The sequence below is a fragment of the Knufia obscura genome (genome assembly GCF_036327395.1).
Source record: "Knufia obscura strain CCFEE 5817 isolate CBS 148926 chromosome Unknown scaffold_7, whole genome shotgun sequence".
In the NCBI taxonomy this organism is placed as follows: domain Eukaryota; kingdom Fungi; phylum Ascomycota; class Eurotiomycetes; order Chaetothyriales; family Trichomeriaceae; genus Knufia; species Knufia obscura.
In genome coordinates, this window is record NW_027042693.1 from 883,193 (window position 1) to 902,255 (window position 19,063).

Here is a 19,063-nt window from a genome sequence, read left to right on the forward strand (position 1 = left end):
TTCAGCGATCTCGCAGCGATGCACTGTGACAGTATTTCTACCGCTGCCCAATCTGAGTGTGCTCGGGACAATTTGGATCTGCCACCCATGTCAGCGAGGCCGCATCAGTCGTGATTCAGAGCGCCTTTCTCCACTTTTGCAGGTGTCACCTTGGACTATGGTTGATCGTCGTTGGTGTCGTAGAAAATGACTGACACCTTGTACGTTCACCATTGTGCGCAATAATACTAACAGCTTTAGGCAGCAGCACCGATAGGCGAGAAGATCGCAATCTCGGCAATGTTGCCTAATCTTCGAAGGTACATTTAAGGCAACCACACATCACAAGCACAAGAAGCCGCTTCTCACAATGCGAGCCTTACCCCTTCCCCCGTCACAAGACGCTGACCGCGACTATCGAGCTTCAGATTCTTCCCGCTCATCTATATCATCGTTATGTACCGCCTCAAGACCGGGTACTCTTACTGATCAATGTCCGCTGCCTGGACGACACCTACCCTCAAAATCGAGGATAAAGCGTTTCGCGCCAAAAACACGCTCAGGATGTGTAACATGCCGCACGCGGCACATCAAATGTGATGAGGCCAAGCCAGAATGTCGGCGATGCACAAAGGCAGGATTGACATGCTATTATGCACCTGATCTGACGCGACATTTCGAGCCTGGCCGAGGCGACTCGACTAGCCCGGCGTGCAGTGAGAGCTTCAGTGGGAACGGAGGCCGCGGTAACGATGTTCGCATGCTGCAAGCTGTCCAGCCCAACTATGGCACGGCAGAAGAAAAGCACTACCTTCACGAATTCCTCAACTTCTCAACACCATGGTTCACTCGCTATTTCAGGGGAGGCTTTTTCTTTACGCTTTTACCTCAACGAAGCTGGTCTCATCCAGCGCTGAAGCACTCGCTCGTAGCTCTTGCAATTGCATGCGAGGACGCGCGACGTTTGTCTTCTAGATCCCACTCCATGACAGGTCGGCGATATTATCAAGCCCGACATGGCTATCACTATGCACAAGCTTTGAAGCACATATACACAATGTCAGAACCGGACGAAGATGTTGTTCTCATAACCAGTGCGGTGTTCTGGATGCACGACAATGTGGTTCACAACAGCCGCACCGCAATGGTCCACTTACAAGGCTTCCTAAGAATCCTCACAGAACGCAAGCTCAGGAAAGGAGGCACATGGCAGGGGGACTGGGAGAACACGCTGCTTACCGGGCTGGTCTTTAGTGCTGACTCAGTCGACGACGCGCTTGCTGAGACCCTACTACCGGACCTCATGCACAGCATCCGGCAGAGACTTGACGATTCAACGTATCTCAGATCCTTCAACAACATATCCGCCGCTTGGGAGGAGTTGCGAATTGGCCTCGCAGCTATACCGTACTCTGTCTGCAGGACTTGGTCGCATGCTTCCGATGGCTCGAATCACGACTGACTAGTGAGTACTTCTGAGCTGAGAGCTTACTTTAGCAGATGGTATCGAGCTTTCTCTTCTGTGCTAGACATTGGGGAAGCTGATCGTATACTGCTTGAGTGCCATTACGTTTGTGTTCTGCTGTCCTTAGAGTGGGCCGAGTACGGGCTGAGAGAGCACAATGTCACCTTTCCACAGTCAGAGGCGAGGATGGAACACGTTTTGAGCCTAGTTGAGACGCTCGACGTCTCGAGTGTGGCGCAAGCGCCCCTTGGCAAAGATCTCGCATTGCCTATTCTGCCTGTCGTGACGCACGTGTGGTCAGTCCCAACAAGCATGGAGCTTCGACGGAGGTTCTTCAGAGTACTGAGGGCTCTACATAGAATTGAGGGCCTATGGAGCAGTGATGTAGTGGCAGATACCGTCGCTACAGCTTATTCAATGGAAGAGGGCACTGACGCACGAACAAATCAGCATCCAACGGAACTCGTCCATCGAGGACTTCGGGCGCGAAACGACATGTACCTAGCAGGGATGAACGAAGACGAAGCAGCTTACATGGGTGTATGGATGCCGGCTGATTCGCGTGCGATCACGCATCAGAATATCCCTGGGATCACGGGAATCACTAACCCTGCGACGTTAGAGGGACAAGTCGAGAAAACGGTCAGGAACTACCGCCTTGGCGGTGGTCTTGCTAATGGATCCTATCTTTTTGATGAGGCACTTAGTATCGGTAATGCTACCAGATAGCAGCAGTGCCTCAACCAGCACGGCCCGAAAAGAGGAGTGAACTATTGATCAAGTCTCATGTCAAGTGCTTCAGACGCATGTCAAAGCTGGAGTTGGCAATGTTACAATCCTGAGTATGCGATCTACGGCTTCATCTTAACATGGATATGGCACGCTCTGGGGGTATCATGCTATGCAAATACACGGTCACATGTCCGCCATCCAAGCTGTTACTTTACCAAAGCGCTGCACAGAGTTTCTCGTGCCTGGACACGTCGGCGTGAACAGAGTGTGTCAGCCACCTGAGCTTTGATAGCTCTAGGCTCTGCGTGCTCCACGACGACTCTAGCTACAGCAGTATATACGCGACAGACCTTCAAGAGAAGCGCCTGTTCGTAAAGCACTATCGGGTAGTTCTTCAGCCATTTGACAGCATACCAGAAGTCGGATCTGTCGAGCCCACTACTAAAGCCGAGGCATGAAACCGAAGGCCACCAACCGTGACCCCTCACGGCTACGGCAAAGCTGCGTCACGTGGTATACCGAGCACTCCCTTTTGGGAAGTTGATCCAACCTTCAAAAGCACGTAGCATTTCAAACGCCTGTGGAACTTGAGAATGAGCTGCTGACAGCTAGATCGACATTGGTACCTCACCGACGCAATGCCAAAGACTCCAAGAATCTATACAAATCCCAACCTACCACAGGTCGATATCCCGAACGTCGACCTCCTAACTTTGCTCTTTGACTCCGAACATAGCATTGCCCAGCCCGACACAGTTCTCCACATCGATGCTGCTCACCCAGAAAATAAGTTCACCAAAGCAGATCTGCAAGATACTATTCAACGAATAGCCCACGGCCTACGAAATCACTATGGCGTTGGTGCCAATGGTCCCAACAAGGATGTCATTACCGTCATGTCTTATGGGCAGATCATGGTACCTGCTGCTTTCTACGGTGTCGTAGCAGCAGGAGGCATTTACAGTGCGGCATCCCCGTCCAGCACAGTCGCCGAGCTGGCCCGTCAGATTACTATCGGCAAGTCAAACCTCGTCATCTGCTCTGCCGAACACAAAGATGTCGTCTCGCAAGCAGCAAAGCAATGCAACGTCCCAGCGTCTCGCGTCCTGATCCTCGAATCGTGGCCCGAACACTTCCTGAAATCATTAGACGGATCCATCAACGCCATATCATCCCAGCGTCTGCCCTGGCAACGTATTACCGACCCGGCCGCCCTGAAGAAATCCATCATCACAATCCTCTGGTCAAGTGGCACGACCGGCCTACCCAAAGGCGTCAGTCTCAGTCATCTCAACCTAGTAGCGGAGACATACCTTCTCACCTTCCAACCACGAATGTTCGTCGCTAAACAACTTGAGACCGACCCAGACAGCTACAAGCCAATGGAATACAAGACCCTCGCTCACCTGCCCATCTCACATATTGCCGGCCTCTTCGGCTACCTGGTCGCACCCTTCTACAACGGCGGTACAGTCTACTGGATGCGCAAATACAACTGGCCTGACCTACTCAAATATGTAAAGAACTACAAGATCACTGCGTTCTACACCGTGCCGTCGATTTACCTTCGGATATCGAAGTCGCCAGATGTAACGGATCATTTTGCGCACGTGGAGGCAGCGAGTACAGGTGCCGCGCCAATGGATGGTAAGCTACAAACGGCATCGAATTCGAGGTTAGGTGACGGGCGAAGCACATTCATAGGACAGACGTGGGGTCTATCAGAGACGACTGGTGCGGTCACGGCTATGCCGAAGGGCGAAACAGACACTACGGGCTCTATCTCGCCGATCCTGCCGAATGTGGAGCTGAGGATGGTAGATGACAACTACCAGGATATCGAGCCCGGTCAAGAAGGAGAACTTCTGATCAGGTCACCGCTGGTGATGGAGGGCTACTTCAATAATCCTGAAGCCACACGTGATGCGTTCTATGATTTCAAGGATGATGGGAAGGGCCACTGGTTCTGCAGTGGTGATATCGGTGTGTACAGACATGGGAAATTCTACATCGTGGATCGGAAGAAGGAGTTGCTCAAGTACAAGGGGTTGCAGATTGCCCCAGCGGAGATCGAGAACTTGTTATTCACGCATCCTGCTGTTGGTGAGGCGGCTGTGGTGGGTGTACCAGCGCCAGATGACCCAGGTACAGATTTGCCGAGGGCGTATATCGTGCTCGCGAAGGATATGGCGGCGAGGAAGGGCGAGAGTGACACCGCGAGTGGGACACAGAACTACCCGAGCACGCCAGCCTTGAGTGTACAGGCTGCAGAGCAGGGTGTAGCGGCTCGTGATTCGAGTAAGAGTGATACGTTAAATCAGACAAGATATACAGATACTGCAGCGCAACGAGCAGCAAATGTCACTTCACATTTGACATCTGCAAACCCAGCGGCAGAATCATGGCCGTCGTCACTGGCGCTCAGTGCGACCGCGTCAGAGGAACGCTCAGCGGTGAATGACTCCTCCAAGCAAGATACCCTAGGACAAACGCGATACATGGACCAGAAATCGTCATCCAGCTCAACACCAACGCCATCACCACAAAACTCCTCAAAATCCGATCCCTCGAAACAAGATACTTTGTCACAAACCCGGTACACAGATTCCTCCTCCCCTGGCTCAGACTCAAGCAAACAAGACACCCTCTCCCAAACCCGCTACATACCCAAACCATCCAGCTCATCGTCTCCCTCACCAGGTCCAGACTCCTTCTCCGCCTTATCAGAAGCGGATCTCGTGGAGGAACTGAAGAGGTACGTCGCTGATCGACTTGCGCCACACAAGCAGTTGAGGGGTGGCGTGAAGTTTGTGAGTGAGATTCCGAAGAACGCGATTGGGAAGTTCTTGAGGAGGGAGTTGAGGGAGAGGGCGAAGAAGGAGGTTAAGGAGGAGAGGGGGGTTGTAGAGGCGAAGTTGTGATTGTATGGAGGGATGTGGTCGATGTGTGCCTATGTGTGTCCCATCATCAAGTGAAGACATGCAGCTTGTAGGAGCTTGCCTGCCTTTTTGGATCTCAACTCATTCCTCCCGCTTCATGCCGACAACGTTCTTTAACAATCCAGAGGCTGATCTCTTGTTTCGGTGTTTCGAGGGTCTCGCAGCTGCGCAGCTACTTGAGCGGCGCCATCACTCGTGACTTGAGCTTTATCGTCTTCATGGAGTTCTGATGCTCTTAGCTGCTCGTCGACGCTGGAAGACCACTGAATCTCTCGTCTGTCTCCAACTTATCGGTTACTTCTACAATCGTCGTATCAGTCTCCTTGGTCTCGGCCATATGACAGCAAACACCATTTTTTTCGCGCATCTCCTGTACGTGGGCCAACCACCACTTTCCACGTTCGACCTCCCGATGACCATCCGGTAACTGCTGTGCGCAAGCCAGTGCTTCTGCAAACTTGGCTTCAGCCGCGTCCAAGTTGCCTTGTATATGATATACCAGTCCTAGAAGCTCCAGACAATAGTACATGTCAGGATGAACAGCACCTAGCACGCGCTCTGACCTTTCCACCACGTTCAGGAGGAGATCTTCAGAATCCGCCCATCGCTTTTGATCGTAGTAAACATGAGCCAAACAATAACGCGCATTCGAAGTGCTGAGGTGATCGTCACCAAGTGATCTCGTTCTGCCCCTGATTACGTGCTCATACTGCTCTTCTGCTTCTTTCAGCCTCCCTTGTCGATGATACACATCTGCTAGGCCCTTGACTGCAAACAAAGTGTCGTAGTGATCAGGCCCGAATCGCGCCTCGAAAACATATAGAACCTGTCTGCAGATTTTTTCCGCATGATCGAGCCTCTTGTTCATTTGGCTATATACGTCTGCCAAACCCAGGAAAACATACAACAGCGGCTGTGAACACTTACCAAATTCCACGTCTTCGCCACAGTCGCCAAGGGCTCACTGGAGGAACCGCTCGGCTGCATCAAATCTACCAGTGTTTTTATATATCGTTGCTAATCTTGTGGTCGCGTGTAGTATAATGTCGTGGTCCGGGCCAATGCCCTGCGCGGCCTGCAAACCCTCCAATGAATGACACAGGTACTGTTCAGCACGTTCATATTTCCCTTGATAAAAGTACGAATCACTCAGCATATACTCTGTCTTGAGTCTCGCCACATCCTGCATTCCGAATTGCTCCGTCCTTTCTTGCAATGTCGACTGCAAAACTTCTCCGGCTTCATCATATTTACCGTAATTTGACAAACTGACTCCAAGATCATAGCATAACGATAACGCTCGTAAGCTCTTGGACTGCCCCTTTGCGTCAAACAGCGACCGCAACCGCTGTTCGATCTCAATGCAAGGGTGATAGTGCGATTGCGCGTACAGGATATCGCAAAGATACCTCAACTCATCGAATTGCTTGTTTGTCAGACCCTGGAAGACGTGACTTTCGAGGAACCGCTGATGCGACAGACGGGCGGCATGGGCTGCTACCGATCGCAGTCTTGGATGTTGGAGTTCTTCAAAGTCCTTGTCTTCAACTACATACGCAACGCAACGCACCGCAAACCGGTAGTTGTCTTTGCAGATGTTGTTGTTGAGCTTCTCCAAGGTCCAATCATGGATACAATTGTGCATACTGTACTCCTTCGTTTTTGCGCTGAAATCCAACAAGCATAAGCCGTGGAGGTCGCCCATGGCTTCTGCGAAACGTGTATCGTCACCAATAACGTCCACCATCCAGGGAGGTACGTCAGAGTCAGAGGAGACTACAGCCGCTTTCATATGGTCGTGCGAGATTCTTTCATTGTCGAAATAAGCCAGAAGCATTAGCATGTTGGCACCATCGGGATTTATGGATGTAAGTTGGTCATAAGATATATCCCAAGTCGTGTACAGTGTCCGTAAGTCGTACTCCGCTAGAGGCTTCGGGGCTTTGCTGGAGACAATCCAGCGAGTTTCGTAGGCAACGAGGTACTGCTCGAAGCTGATCTGTTTATTTTGGTGTAGGAAAGCACCAGCACTAGCGAGTGCTAGAGGAAGACCATGAAACCTTTTGGCGAGTTGGTACGCAGCTTGGTCTAGTGGGACTTCTTAGCGATCCCATGAGGTGCGCCACTTTGGTCCTACCTGTATGGGTATCGTCTCTGCCCGAACGTGTTGCAAGTACTTCGAGACCCTCTTTCAGGGGTTCAAGGGTTGTGACACGTATCCAAGGGCAAGCGCATTTTCCAGCCACCTCACTCGTTTGCCGCGTAGTCACAATAATCGAGCCTTGGGAGCAGTACGGCAAGAATTTCTTGATGTCATATGATTCAGGGTCATCATAATTGTCTAGTATCAAGAGCCAGCGTGTGTTTCCTGACAGCGAGAGCCACTTGCAGAAGAAGGCGAGCAGATGCCCGTCATCAACGGCCGAAACGTTCCCAGACCTCTCCCATAGGGGAGCTAAGGATCTGATGCTGTCTCGTATGAGTGGTTCAGTAGTAGCGTTCAACCACAGAACTGTATCGTACGAACGCTGCTGCATTTTAGCAAAGGTGATGGCTAGTTGCGTCTTACCGATGCCACCCATGCCTCCAAGAACGACTTTCCGCTGGTCGGTAGTATGCTCCTGAGGCTTCAACATCCTTTCCATCTCCTGAAGCTCTGACTGGCGACCGATGAAGAGCTTGGGGTCGATTTCAGGCGCACCTCTGAAAAGCAAGCCAAGTTTATCTGGAAAGAAAAGTCAATAAAGGGGCGTAGGTTTCGACAAGACCTTATTGACATGCTTCGCTAAAAGCGGATGGCCTCGTCTGAGGTTCTATGCTACTTACTCTCTCTTGGTAATTCCAGTTGCGGCACGGTACTGCTGTGAACATGATAAGATTGGTCATAGCGATCGCCTAGCTGCACCTGAGCCGATCCTGAGATACTGATGGGAGGGTAATCGCGGCCAATCACCTCGTTGCCTGAGTCGGTGGACATGGCGAAGGCAGCCGACGACATGAGCGAGCGACCACCCTAACTTCACAGGGGTTGCGAAGACATCGCTGCGATCATGTCGGATCCAGAGTTCACGATCGTGAGATTAGTGCGACATCTAAGTGATCAGCCGCGGAATTGAAGAAGAACATGATGAGTGTCAAGCTGCAACAAGAAGAGGAGGGGTAGCGGCCTGCCTGTTTTGCGGCTGAGTCTTGCAGAAGCAAGGCAACGAATGAGGCTTAGGGAGAGAACCTAGTCATGTGTCATTGTCAGGTACTCGCCGAGTAGCTCCCATGCCCTCGATTCGCACAGCATTGAGACGGTTGACACATCTTCGTGCTTGGAATGTGTACAGAAGAACTCGAAGAGCTTATGATGGGTCTGAGTAGGAGCAAAGCTTGAGAACAAGTCTGTTACATGTCTCGCTTGACCTGCCACTCCTGGCGTGAGTCCCGGGGATACCCCGGCACGGAACAAGCGATAAGATAAGGTCGCGATGGCCATAAATTTTGTAGAAACTGCAGCGCGAACGAGGCCAACGGATTCTCTAAACTCTGCTTGTTTGGCAAACAAAGCTATCGCAACGCCCGTACCAGCTCCTCTCCCTCTTCGTCTGGATCTCACAACAGCACAATGTCCCTCCTCCGCGAAGTAAAACCACGCAACGCGCGCACCGCCAAAATCGTCAAAGCCCGCGAACCACAACTCTTCGAATCCCGCAAACGAGTCCTCCTCCTCCACGGCACAAAATGTCCAGAACCGATACGCAACGTCCTAAAGACAATAACGACCCTCACAAAACCACACGCCGTCCAATTCAACAGGAAGAATGAAAACATCCACCCTTTCGAGGACGCAAGTAGTCTGGAGTTTCTGGCGGGTAAGAACGAGTGTGCGCTTGTTGTATTCGCGACGAGTAGCAAGAAGAGGCCGAACTGTGTGCATTTGCTACGGATGTATGATGGGAAGACGCTTGATATGGTGGAGATGTTGCTGTTGAATAGCGTGGAGGAGTTGAGTGTTGAGGATGGGAAACTGCAGATTGGGGTTGAGATGAAGCCTATGATTGTGTTTGCGGGGTCGCAGTGGGAGGATGAGAGTGCGGGTGAGCAGGCGACGCTGTTTAGGCAGTTGAAGAGTACGTTTTTAGATCTGTTCCAGGGCGAGGAGATCAGTGGGATTGATGTGGCGGGGTTGCAGTATGTGTTGTTTATTGCGGTGGGGGAGACGGGGAATGGGGCGGATATGAGTGACCCAGCGAACAAGCCTGTGGTACATTTGAGATGGTATAGGGTGAGGACGCTGCGGTCGAATACACCTAAGGTGCCGCGGGTTGAGCTAGATCAGATTGGGCCGAGTTTCGACTTCAGGGTCGGCAGATTCAAATTCGCGGACGAGGGTGTAATAAAGGAGGCTATGAAGCATGGGAGACGGCCGAACGAGGCGAGGACGAAGAAGAACATTGAGACTGATCTTATGGGCGACAAGCTCGGAAGAATACATCTGGGCAGACAGGATCTGAACGAGTTACAGACGAGAAAGATGAAAGGTCTGAAGAGAGGCAGAGACGAGGATGATGGCGAAACCATGACGAATGGTAACGGGTTGCAAGAGGAAGAGGAGGATATCATCAGCCAGGACGAAGATGAGGAGGGTGGCATCGATGTCGACGAAGACGGATTGTCGGAGGACGGCAGCAGTGAAGGAGGCACAGGCGATGAGATCGATATTGGCGACGACTCAGATGTAGAGGCTGAAGCTATGCCAAAACGACAGAAGATTGCTTGAAAATGGTATGAGGTACAAAAGCATTTCATGGAGTTCTGATAGATACCACGGCGGAATCACCTTCGAGCACGGCGTTTCGGGGGAATCATTTCATCAAAACTGGCACAGACGAAAGGACAAAAGATGCAGAAATCAAACTTTCAAATCATTATTTTCGTGTCTACTCATAAGCTGTCATTTCTGTCCTAGATCACCACCTACTTATTCAAGTAACTCCCACCAACAGGCCCTGTCAACCCAAAGCAATTAGCAAAGTACCCAACAGTAGCAGACCAATCGCTAAACATGGCCACAACCCCAACCTCATTAGCAAGGATATCCAGCACCTCATAAAGCTGGCCATCATAGCTAACGGCCTGGGCAAAGGTGTTATAGTAGTAATCTTCCGTTGCCTCAACTCTATCCAGTGGGCCAGACCTCTCGAACGACCACGTGATGATATCTAGACCCGCTGCCTTCGCGGTCGTAGCGTAGCTGCTGGGCACGATGGTATCGTTGTTCTCGTCACCGTAGGTGAGGAGGTAGTTGAACGGTGGCGCGATGATATTCACGCCCTGAGCCTTGAGAGATGGGAGTCGTGCAACAGCGGTCTCGAAGGTTTCGGGTGTCTCGCCTTCCTCATCCAGGTAGACGGCTTGGGCGCCGAACTCGGGGAACTCCTTAATCCATTGGAAGATATCGGCTGGGAGGAAAGATTGTGGCCAGACTCGTTCGGCTGCGATGCCTTTGTTGATGAAGGCGTTGATTACGTCCCGAGCATATTGCTCTTGGGTGTAGCCATTGAATGGCATGGGGACGTCGGCTGGTGGGGTCTTGAGTTCCGGTGTGAAGTTTCTGTAGCCTGGGAGGGCGTCTACGAGGTCGATGAAGGTGTCGAGGGAGAGTGGGGTAGCACAGGTGTCGTACAGCTCTGTCCTGAAGGAGGCTACTCCGTGCTGGTAGTCTTCTGGTGTTGTGGCGCTGCTGTTGCTGCCATCCATCTTGGAGCAGAGGGACATGAACTCGTCGTGGGTGATGTCGGAGGTGCAGCAGAGGGCTGTGGCATCTGATGTCTCGTTTGCTGGGGTGAATGGAGTTGTGCACTTCGCTGCTAGCTCCGGTCGGAGGAGGATGTCGGTTGTGGTGTGGAGATCGCAGAGGGAGTGTCTGCAGACGAGCTGAAGGTCGTTGGTAAATGCTACGTCGCATTCGAGGACACCAGCGCCCATTCTTGCTCCAGCTTCCTCGGATTGTGCAGATTCTTCTGGGATTTGAAGGGTGCCACCTCCTCTGTGGCCAATGGACCAGCCCGAGACTGAGAATGGCCCGTTCTCACATGACATCAACTTGTCCTTGAGTGGTCCTTCTGTCATGTTTTGCACGATGTAGTAGGGTCGTGGACCGTAGGAGATTTGGTACTCTGTCGGTCCATCTGGTGCAAGAAGCTGGGTATGGCCACTGCCATGTCTTGCGTCTAGTGGTGCTGCGACAGCAAGGGCTGCGAAAGCGAGGGTGGAAGCAACACGAGCCATAATGAAGAGCGAAGGACGGCAAGCTGGATAGCAAGCAAACAGCAGACGAGTGAGCGAGCAACACCTGCAGAATTAAACCTTTGGGGCGGAATGAAAGGTATTTATTTTTCTGGCAGAATAAACAGAGCTCTCGAAGAGCTGACCTGCCTCTTTCGCGAGCTCAAGCTCCATCGTGCAACTTTGTCCCACGTGTAGAGGATGGTGGACGTAGTTGATCGCTTGTGATATGTCCATGATCCTAGAAGCGGACGCGGGTTACAGCTCTAAGATGCGTGCCGAGGAGCTTGAAGTGCTTGAAGGTGAGGTCGCTCTTATCAAAAGCTTGGCTAAATCTTTATCGAACCAATGAAAGTTCTGTTTTGCAGGAACGTGCATGGCGGGGTGAGCCTGAAAGCTGGCGTTCCTGCACAAGCCTTTCCGTCATCGTGCAAGATTGGTGCAACGCTTAGCCGAAGAGAGACTATGCCAAGTTCTGAGCTTGCATACACCGGAGGCCGGAGCTGGGCTCGGCCATGGTTGAAACTTCCTTCTTCCATCAGAAGCGTGTTGAGCTCGACAATCGTGATAAAGGACGACTGTGAGGTGCTATCAAATTAGAGCTGTAACAAACACTGCTTACAATGTATATCCGCAATCGAGACGCTATGTAGACACCGGGCAGCATATAAGCGATCGATTATTTTCCCACACCCCGGACATCAGCTTGTGCGCTGCCGACCGAGACTAAGTTCCACACCCCGGAAAGTCAACGTGAGCGCTACTGACCGAGAATGAAGTTATACTATGGCACGTTCCGGAAATTCAATGTGAGCGCCGTGTCACGCTCAAGTTGCCCCAAATTGCGGGCAAGTTTTGGTCAAAAGCGCTCATTTTGAATTTCCGGTACGTGTATGGACACGCATAGCGGGACGTGGTGCTCACAGCGTTAACTTACCCGGGTGTGGCCCCTGACCTTGGGGGCTTTAGTGACTTTGGAGATGCGATTTACGAAACAGCACCAGACCTCATATGAGGCGCAATATCAAGACCTTCGAAGACTACGGATATGATCGGGGTCGGTCGGTGTATTGGAAGTACGCAAGTGCCCGTAAACTGCGCACCTTGACACTCTGGCAGCCATGAACTTCAGCCTGAGGCAGAATGGTAATTAGTCTACCGAACTTGCGGAGGTTGGACGGTATTGTCTTCATCGTAGCTGAGGCCGACGTCGTAGTGTCAAAATAGTCTTCACAAGGGATCTGTCCAGAAGAACATTGTTGTAGTAATTAGATGTAGCGTTCTTCATAGGTCAGACTTTGCTGCCCTATAGCTCATGTGGCTGAAAAGCATAACCAGGTTCAACATTAGATTCAGGTACCCGCGACTGAGCTGCTGTAGTCGCTATTCGAGCGCTCCTCTGCAGCCCCGGCAGTCGCACCCTACCAGTTGACAACCCTCTAGATTGGCCCATGCTCGTTTTCCTCGGCTGTTTTGCAGGATGACAAAGGCTTTGCATGACCTCTTGTCGAAGCAAGGTTCTGTATACTGCACGTGAGTAAAGCAGCTTGTGTTGTCTGAATGCAGCGATTGGTGACTGCTCATCACGTCTAATGTGCACGTCTAGGGTCGTCGTTGCATGATGCTTGCGTCTTGAGGAGAAAGCTGTTGAATTAGCGAGATCGATGCCTGATGCTATAAGTATTGTGTTCGCCTTCTCGACTTCGCTCTGTCATGGTTCTTGACTCTTCACATTCTGCTCATCATTTTCTGCTTGCCATCTTGTGGACTTGTTCCATAATGGCGCCCTTCTAGAGACTATCGGTACCATGCAGGCAACTGCACAGTATCCAGTCCGCCGCAACATGAAAATCTAGGCCATCCGTCGCTGAGCCGTTCACCATCCTGCAGCGACAACAATAGCATCGGGAGATCATGGCCACATCTGCTAGGAGGCGTCGAGCACAATAATCATTCAGTCGAGGTCTGATTTGTGACTCGGGGTACTCTTGGGAACGAAATCACGATGTTGCTATTGCGCTGGAGGAGAGATGTCCGGACATCTATCGGTTTCCATGCAGCATAAGTCAAGGACGACAACGACTCCTCTGAAGCTGCTGACTTCAAGTCACAGGTGAGTGGAGTGCACAGCTTAGTGCTTTTTATGCATCCGCTTTATGTTGGAGACTTGCCTGATTGGGATATTGTGCACTTCCAAGTATGGTTAGCTGCACATTTTAACCTTGCAGAGAACGTGCTCTCTTGTGCATAGCGACCAAACCGTGTTCGCTTATGGACAACCATCAAGATGGAATGCTGTGTACCATTGCAGCTCTGGTACTCAGCGGCGCGATTGCAATTGTGGCTGACCAGGAGGATCAATGTGGCAGCATTTGATGTGAGGTCTGAATGAGAACTGCGACTATTGGGTTGCAGTTTGTGCAGTCTTGTGACGATGGGCATATGGGGCATAAGCAAGCAAGGTCGCGCCGTGCATTATGTATCTGAATCTGAAGTTGCAATATATAAATGTTCGTGAAGTTGCAGGTGCAAGATGGCCGTACAGGAAAGAACCCGAAAACCAAGGACTGAAAGAGGACGCGAATATGTTCATCAACCTACACGGCCCGCCGACAAGAGACCCGGCTATACGAGCTGCGGTCAACCTTCATTTATCCAAAGTCTCGAAGAACAAGCGTACGAGGTATAACGTTGAGAAGCTTGATCGTCGACAGGCTCAGCAGCGGCGTAGGCGTCGTGAGATTGAAGAGCAGCGAGTACGCGATGAAACTGAGCAGCGAGCGCTGGTTTCATGGACCGTAAACCAGAGCATTCGGAACTCAATGAGTGGTGACCTCCTCACTCCTGAACAGCACCTTAACGAGAACACAACTGGTTGGAAAGCCGCAAGAGATTGTGAGTGTAGTCCAGCGCAATTATCAGCAACTGACCTGAATAGTCTTTACCGTCTTCATTCCGTATGAGGGGAACGCCCTTGGTCTTTCAGTGCAGCAAACCAATGCATATGCACGAGGGCTCCTGTCGTGGGCGTACCAGCATGATGCAGTTATGTTCGGACTGGCTTCCTACAGGCTCTGCTGTTTACCCAGTTCGCAAGACCCATCCAGTCACGTCCGACAGATGATCGAGTGGCTCCGAAGCAAAGTTTTGAACTGGATCAACAATAGACTGGCGCAGAGTCATGTCGATGATGTCTTGATTCAAGTCATCATATTAGCAATGGTGGTAGATGACTACTTGGGCTATGTCGAATTTCGGCAGGTGCATCTCCAGGGTCTCGATGCAGTCATCGATCGTCGAGGTGGACTGGATGCCATTGGCACCTCTGAACCTGCAATAGGCCGGACCCTGAGGCAGTCTACCTTGACCGTTATCGGCACGACGATACTCAATATTAACACATCGCTCCGAGCGGCTTCTAAACCATCTCCGCTGTCACCCTCAATCCTTACTTATCCGGAATACAGCTTGAGCGAACAGCTTCATCGGCTGGTTGCAAGACTTCCCATTGGGCTCCAGGAGCTCGCCCTGTCACAGCATCTGTCAGTAGAGATGGTCGGCATCGTGTTGTCCTTCACTGACTGGCTTAACAACCTCGATCCGGTGGTTGCAGAGTCATCTGCCTCCTGGCGACATCCCACACCGGCTGGTCTAAGCAACTTGGAGAAGTGCTTATACGTTGCATTAATATGCTTATCAGACGATTTGAGTGGTATGGGGGGTCACATATCAGTCCTCATCTTCAGAAAACCAGGACAACGCGCAAGAATGATCTTGTCCGACGAGGGGCTATGGGACGATCCGAGGACTGCTGACTGCGTCCTATGGCTTGCCACTGTCGTGTGCTCGCCTCGAAATATCACAATCATCCCGCGTGGTGTCCAGAACGTTCTTCAAGAGAAGATTCTGCGCCAGAGGCCCGAAGTGGGAGATCTAGCAGCCATTGAGAGGATACTCCGTCGATTCTTTTACCCAGAGGCCCGAGCAGGAGCTTGGATGCAGGCGTGGGCAGCCAAGTTGGCCAAGACTCGGGCTAAATAAATCTGAGATGCTGAGTTGCGATAGAGGATGAAGACCTGCTGCGTAGCAAGATCTCATCTGTGCATCTGGTTCCAGGCAGTCCAATGATCTTTGGCAACTGGGGTCCTGAGCAGACCCCATCGTTGCAACTCATTCTTTTCATCCGCGAAGGTTCCATTGATCGGGTTCCAGAGCTCAAAATCGATGATGCTGCACTGTTTAGTCTCAGAGTGCCAGATGACGTTTCTTAAACCGCGGTCAACAGGCTCAATGCCAAGAGCATAGATAGAGCGCAGCGCTTCGGTAGCTCTCGATTTTATATCGTCTTGTTCTTGCTGAGTCATATTCCAGTATTTGCCAAACAACGACTGACCAGGCATTTTGGTCATCACCGTGAACGTTAGAAAGCCGCCAGGAAGGGGCCCACGGTTGTCCTGGACTGTCTGGTGAAAGGCGACTAGTTGAGGTGCGAAAACAGCTTTTGCGTCTCGAAAAGCCTCTAGTGCTTTGATCTCAGCCGCTGTAGTAGTACTGGGACCTTCTTGTGGCGTTTGGCCTTCCCATGGTAGTCTGTACATGATACTTCAGGGCGATGCAGCATCTGTACCTAAGTGAGACTTACTGGACCTTGATCTTCATCACAAAATCGTCCTGCAGGGGCTGCGGCTCAGTTTCCTTGCAAAGGAAGACTATCCTAGCCTCTTGAGGTGTTCCATCATGGCAGCTTCGATAGTTCGTCAATGGTTGTAGCAATTCATAAATTCGACCGTTCGGGAAGTTGACATGCTTGTCCAGAAAAATCGGTACGGCTTCTTCAGGGGCTGCCATCTTCATGTTCCAAGCCTGTTTCTTGATGGGCAGAAGCGCAGGATGTGCAAGACGTGAGCATTGTACTTTAGGACCAACGGTGTTGTTTGGTTAATATGACGTCCATTGCCGATTGGTTCAGGCCTAGACTTTGCAAAGCGGCTGAATGGAATCATTCGTTGATGACTAAGTAATTCCTTTCGGACACCGCTGGTGAGTGTATTTCGGGAACGTGGAGGTCACGCAGAGACACAACGGTATCTGAACGGATAAGTATGGCATATACGGGGTGCGTCTACCCCGAGACGACGTATGTATAGATAGCCATGTTGGCAAGAATGAGAAAGCCGCTGAGACCCAAGTTAGGTGGTACCTTGGGAAGATGCAGGCGCGTCCTGTACCGCGGCCGCGCTTGCCTCCACTTAACGCGTGCGACGCGTCTCGAGAACATTGAACTCTTTGCAATGTTGGACGTCTTTCCTGTACATTCCTGCAAAAGATTTGTAGCAGCAGAGCAAGATGATCAGATCAAATGCACGACCAGAGCTCAAGAAGAAGCGAATAGACCACAAGAAGACACAATTTGCAAAGGCCACATACAAAGAGAACGACTACCCACATCGCCTATCGCTGTACGATATTCCTCCAACTGCAGAGATCAGTCTCGAAGACTTTGAAACATGGGCAATTGACAGACTGAGAAGTATGACTTAAGCAATTGCCAAATTCATTGACTGACTTTTTAGTACTGGCTGAGCTCGAATCATGCTCGTTTCGCAATCGATCACCACAAGAAACAGCGGCACATCTCGAACCCCTGCTCAAGAAGTACCTACCACTGTCGAACAACTCAGCTGCAGCCGGCGGACAAGTAGACCAAAGGCTCAAAGATGAGAGAAAGAAAGACCACTACTCACACTGGATCCTCCGGCTGGCCTTCTGTCGCACCGAGGACCTTCGAAGGCGGTTTGCGCGAGTCGAGACGATGCTCTTCAGGATGAGGTTTCAGCAAGACGACGGAAGAGAGAAAAAGGCCTTCATCGATAGCCTGAATCTGCATTGGGAAGTGGTCGCAGAAGATGAAAAGCTCGAACTATCGGAGCATCTGTTGACTTCGACACCTGGTCTCAGACGGATAGATGACGAGAGCTTCTTCAAGGTGGACTGGACCCGAGTGCCAGAGTTGATCGAGCATAGAAGTGTTTTTGTGCGGAAAGGAAAAGCATATGTTCCAATGCGCGAGCAGACGAGTATGATCATGGCTGAATTCACAAAGAAGCTGGAAAAGGCGCTAGAGCTGAGCTCAAGGGCCCTGCCACGAATGGATGAGGATGACAGACTAACTCCCATCCTCGACCACCTCTCCAAGAACTTCGCTACGCCAGACGCTGCCTTCCACGATTCCGAGTCCTCCTTACCCGGCGCACCCATAAATGCTGCCAACATAGACAACCTCTCCCAACACTTCCCTCTCTGCATGAAGAATCTGCATGCGACGCTGCGGAAGAACAATCATCTCAAGCATTTTGGTCGTTTACAATACACATTGTTCCTGAAAGGCATTGGCCTAAGCCTGGAAGACTGTCTCATCTTCTGGAGACAAGCTTTCAAGAACAAAACAGACGACGAGTTCAACAAGGAATACCGATACAACGTCAGGCACGTCTATGGCGATGTGGGAGGTGATGCGAATCGAAGAGGTACAGGCTACTCGCCATATTCATGTCAGAAGATTCTCACCGAGCACCCTCCTGGATCAGGAGAAGCGCATGGCTGTCCTTACCGGCACTTCAGTATTGACAACTTGACAAGCATGCTGCAAGCTACTGGAGTGCACGATCGAGAAGTGCTCAAAGGTGTTAAAGAGGACGTAGATAAAAAGCGGTTCCACATTGCCTGCAATCGAGTTTTCGAATGGGCGCACAAAGCTGAGATCAAGAAGGTGAAGGATGAGAATATATGGGGGCCTGCTGAGCTGGACACGATCGTGCACCCAAACACTTACTTCAAGCGGTCATATCTGCTGAAGAATCTCAACTCATTACCGAAGCAGGACGTGAAGATGGAGGACACTTGAATGTGAGAATGTGAGAATGTGATATAAAGAATTGTCGCTATTAAAGCACAGTCGTTGATCGAGGGCAGCGTATTGTGCAATTGATCCAGCATCCAGTAAAAGAACTCCTTTTCGGACCTCGGATGGTCTTTCCGCCATAGTTGCGGTCTTAGGTATCTGCTCGCTGCTCAGGTTGACTCTATGGGGTGACAATACTGATCGATAGCCAAGAGTGCAAAGCGAGACTCTTCTGACTATGTTAATGAGAATAATGCAAAGCCCGTAGGATTACTGTAGTGGATGAAACTGTCACCAAAGGAACATGTTCGCAGGGGAGGTTGGAGTGGAAGGAACACCCGGTCTGATTTGGAGTGCAGCCTTGGCATACTGTATCTTTTTTCTTGAGGAAGGTGCGATGCGATGACAACTTATGCTGGCAAGACCATCAACCATCCACTCTCCACATCGTCTATCTGCGCCGTAAAATCATTTCACAGCTTCATCAATACTATCCTGTTCAAATACACTTCACCACCCTCCTTGCTTTTCACAGATAATTTTCTGCGATCACAGCCCAGACCCTTTCCTCTTCGTTGCGCATAAACGTTTGCGCTTGTACCTTGGACTCGAACTCGGAAGTCTTCTGCCCAAGGCATCGACCAGATCGCGCAACCTCTCACAATCATATCGAATTCAATTGCTAGTGTTGGTTCTATCCTGCTATCAGGGCCTCCAAACACGAGTCGTTTGCTGCGTCGCAAAACCATTGGCCTTCGATCTCGAACGATCTAC

General features: G+C 51.0%; 9 protein-coding genes across 9 annotated transcripts; 5 read left to right on the top strand and 4 right to left on the bottom strand.

Moving 5' to 3' along the window:
• Positions 1 to 1,036: 1,036 nt before the first annotated feature.
• On the top strand, positions 1,037 to 2,173 carry PMZ80_006514 (uncharacterized protein; the record flags this gene model as incomplete). Its single annotated transcript, XM_064874927.1, has 2 exons — positions 1,037 to 1,386; positions 1,480 to 2,173. The coding sequence occupies 2 exons, from the start codon at positions 1,037 to 1,039 to the stop codon at positions 2,171 to 2,173; spliced, it is 1,044 nt and encodes a 347-aa protein (XP_064729327.1).
• Positions 2,174 to 2,814: 641 nt separating this feature from the next.
• PMZ80_006515 (uncharacterized protein) lies at positions 2,815 to 5,097 on the top strand (the record flags this gene model as incomplete). Its single annotated transcript, XM_064874928.1, has 1 exon — positions 2,815 to 5,097. One exon carries the CDS (start codon positions 2,815 to 2,817, stop codon positions 5,095 to 5,097), a length of 2,283 nt encoding a protein of 760 aa, XP_064729328.1.
• Positions 5,098 to 5,350: 253 nt separating this feature from the next.
• On the bottom strand, positions 5,351 to 5,983 carry PMZ80_006516 (uncharacterized protein; the record flags this gene model as incomplete). Its single annotated transcript, XM_064874929.1, has 1 exon — positions 5,351 to 5,983. One exon carries the CDS (start codon positions 5,981 to 5,983, stop codon positions 5,351 to 5,353), a length of 633 nt encoding a protein of 210 aa, XP_064729329.1.
• A 93-nt stretch (positions 5,984 to 6,076) lies between these two features.
• PMZ80_006517 (uncharacterized protein) lies at positions 6,077 to 8,092 on the bottom strand (the record flags this gene model as incomplete). The annotated part of the gene is made up of 3 exons (XM_064874930.1): positions 6,077 to 7,203; positions 7,253 to 7,840; positions 7,942 to 8,092. 3 exons carry the CDS (start codon positions 8,090 to 8,092, stop codon positions 6,077 to 6,079), a joined length of 1,866 nt encoding a protein of 621 aa, XP_064729330.1.
• Positions 8,093 to 8,725: 633 nt separating this feature from the next.
• On the top strand, positions 8,726 to 9,880 carry RPF2 (rRNA-binding ribosome biosynthesis protein rpf2; the record flags this gene model as incomplete). The annotated part of the gene is made up of 1 exon (XM_064874931.1): positions 8,726 to 9,880. One exon carries the CDS (start codon positions 8,726 to 8,728, stop codon positions 9,878 to 9,880), a length of 1,155 nt encoding a protein of 384 aa, XP_064729331.1.
• A 197-nt stretch (positions 9,881 to 10,077) lies between these two features.
• On the bottom strand, positions 10,078 to 11,391 carry PMZ80_006519 (uncharacterized protein; the record flags this gene model as incomplete). Its single annotated transcript, XM_064874932.1, has 1 exon — positions 10,078 to 11,391. The coding sequence occupies one exon, from the start codon at positions 11,389 to 11,391 to the stop codon at positions 10,078 to 10,080; it is 1,314 nt and encodes a 437-aa protein (XP_064729332.1).
• A 2,582-nt stretch (positions 11,392 to 13,973) lies between these two features.
• PMZ80_006520 (uncharacterized protein) lies at positions 13,974 to 15,429 on the top strand (the record flags this gene model as incomplete). Its single annotated transcript, XM_064874933.1, has 2 exons — positions 13,974 to 14,283; positions 14,327 to 15,429. The coding sequence occupies 2 exons, from the start codon at positions 13,974 to 13,976 to the stop codon at positions 15,427 to 15,429; spliced, it is 1,413 nt and encodes a 470-aa protein (XP_064729333.1).
• A 53-nt stretch (positions 15,430 to 15,482) lies between these two features.
• On the bottom strand, positions 15,483 to 16,236 carry PMZ80_006521 (uncharacterized protein; the record flags this gene model as incomplete). The annotated part of the gene is made up of 2 exons (XM_064874934.1): positions 15,483 to 15,978; positions 16,031 to 16,236. 2 exons carry the CDS (start codon positions 16,234 to 16,236, stop codon positions 15,483 to 15,485), a joined length of 702 nt encoding a protein of 233 aa, XP_064729334.1.
• Positions 16,237 to 16,734: 498 nt separating this feature from the next.
• Positions 16,735 to 18,292, top strand: PRI2 (DNA primase subunit pri2; the record flags this gene model as incomplete). The annotated part of the gene is made up of 2 exons (XM_064874935.1): positions 16,735 to 16,918; positions 16,962 to 18,292. 2 exons carry the CDS (start codon positions 16,735 to 16,737, stop codon positions 18,290 to 18,292), a joined length of 1,515 nt encoding a protein of 504 aa, XP_064729335.1.
• Between the last annotated feature and the right edge of the window lie 771 nt (positions 18,293 to 19,063).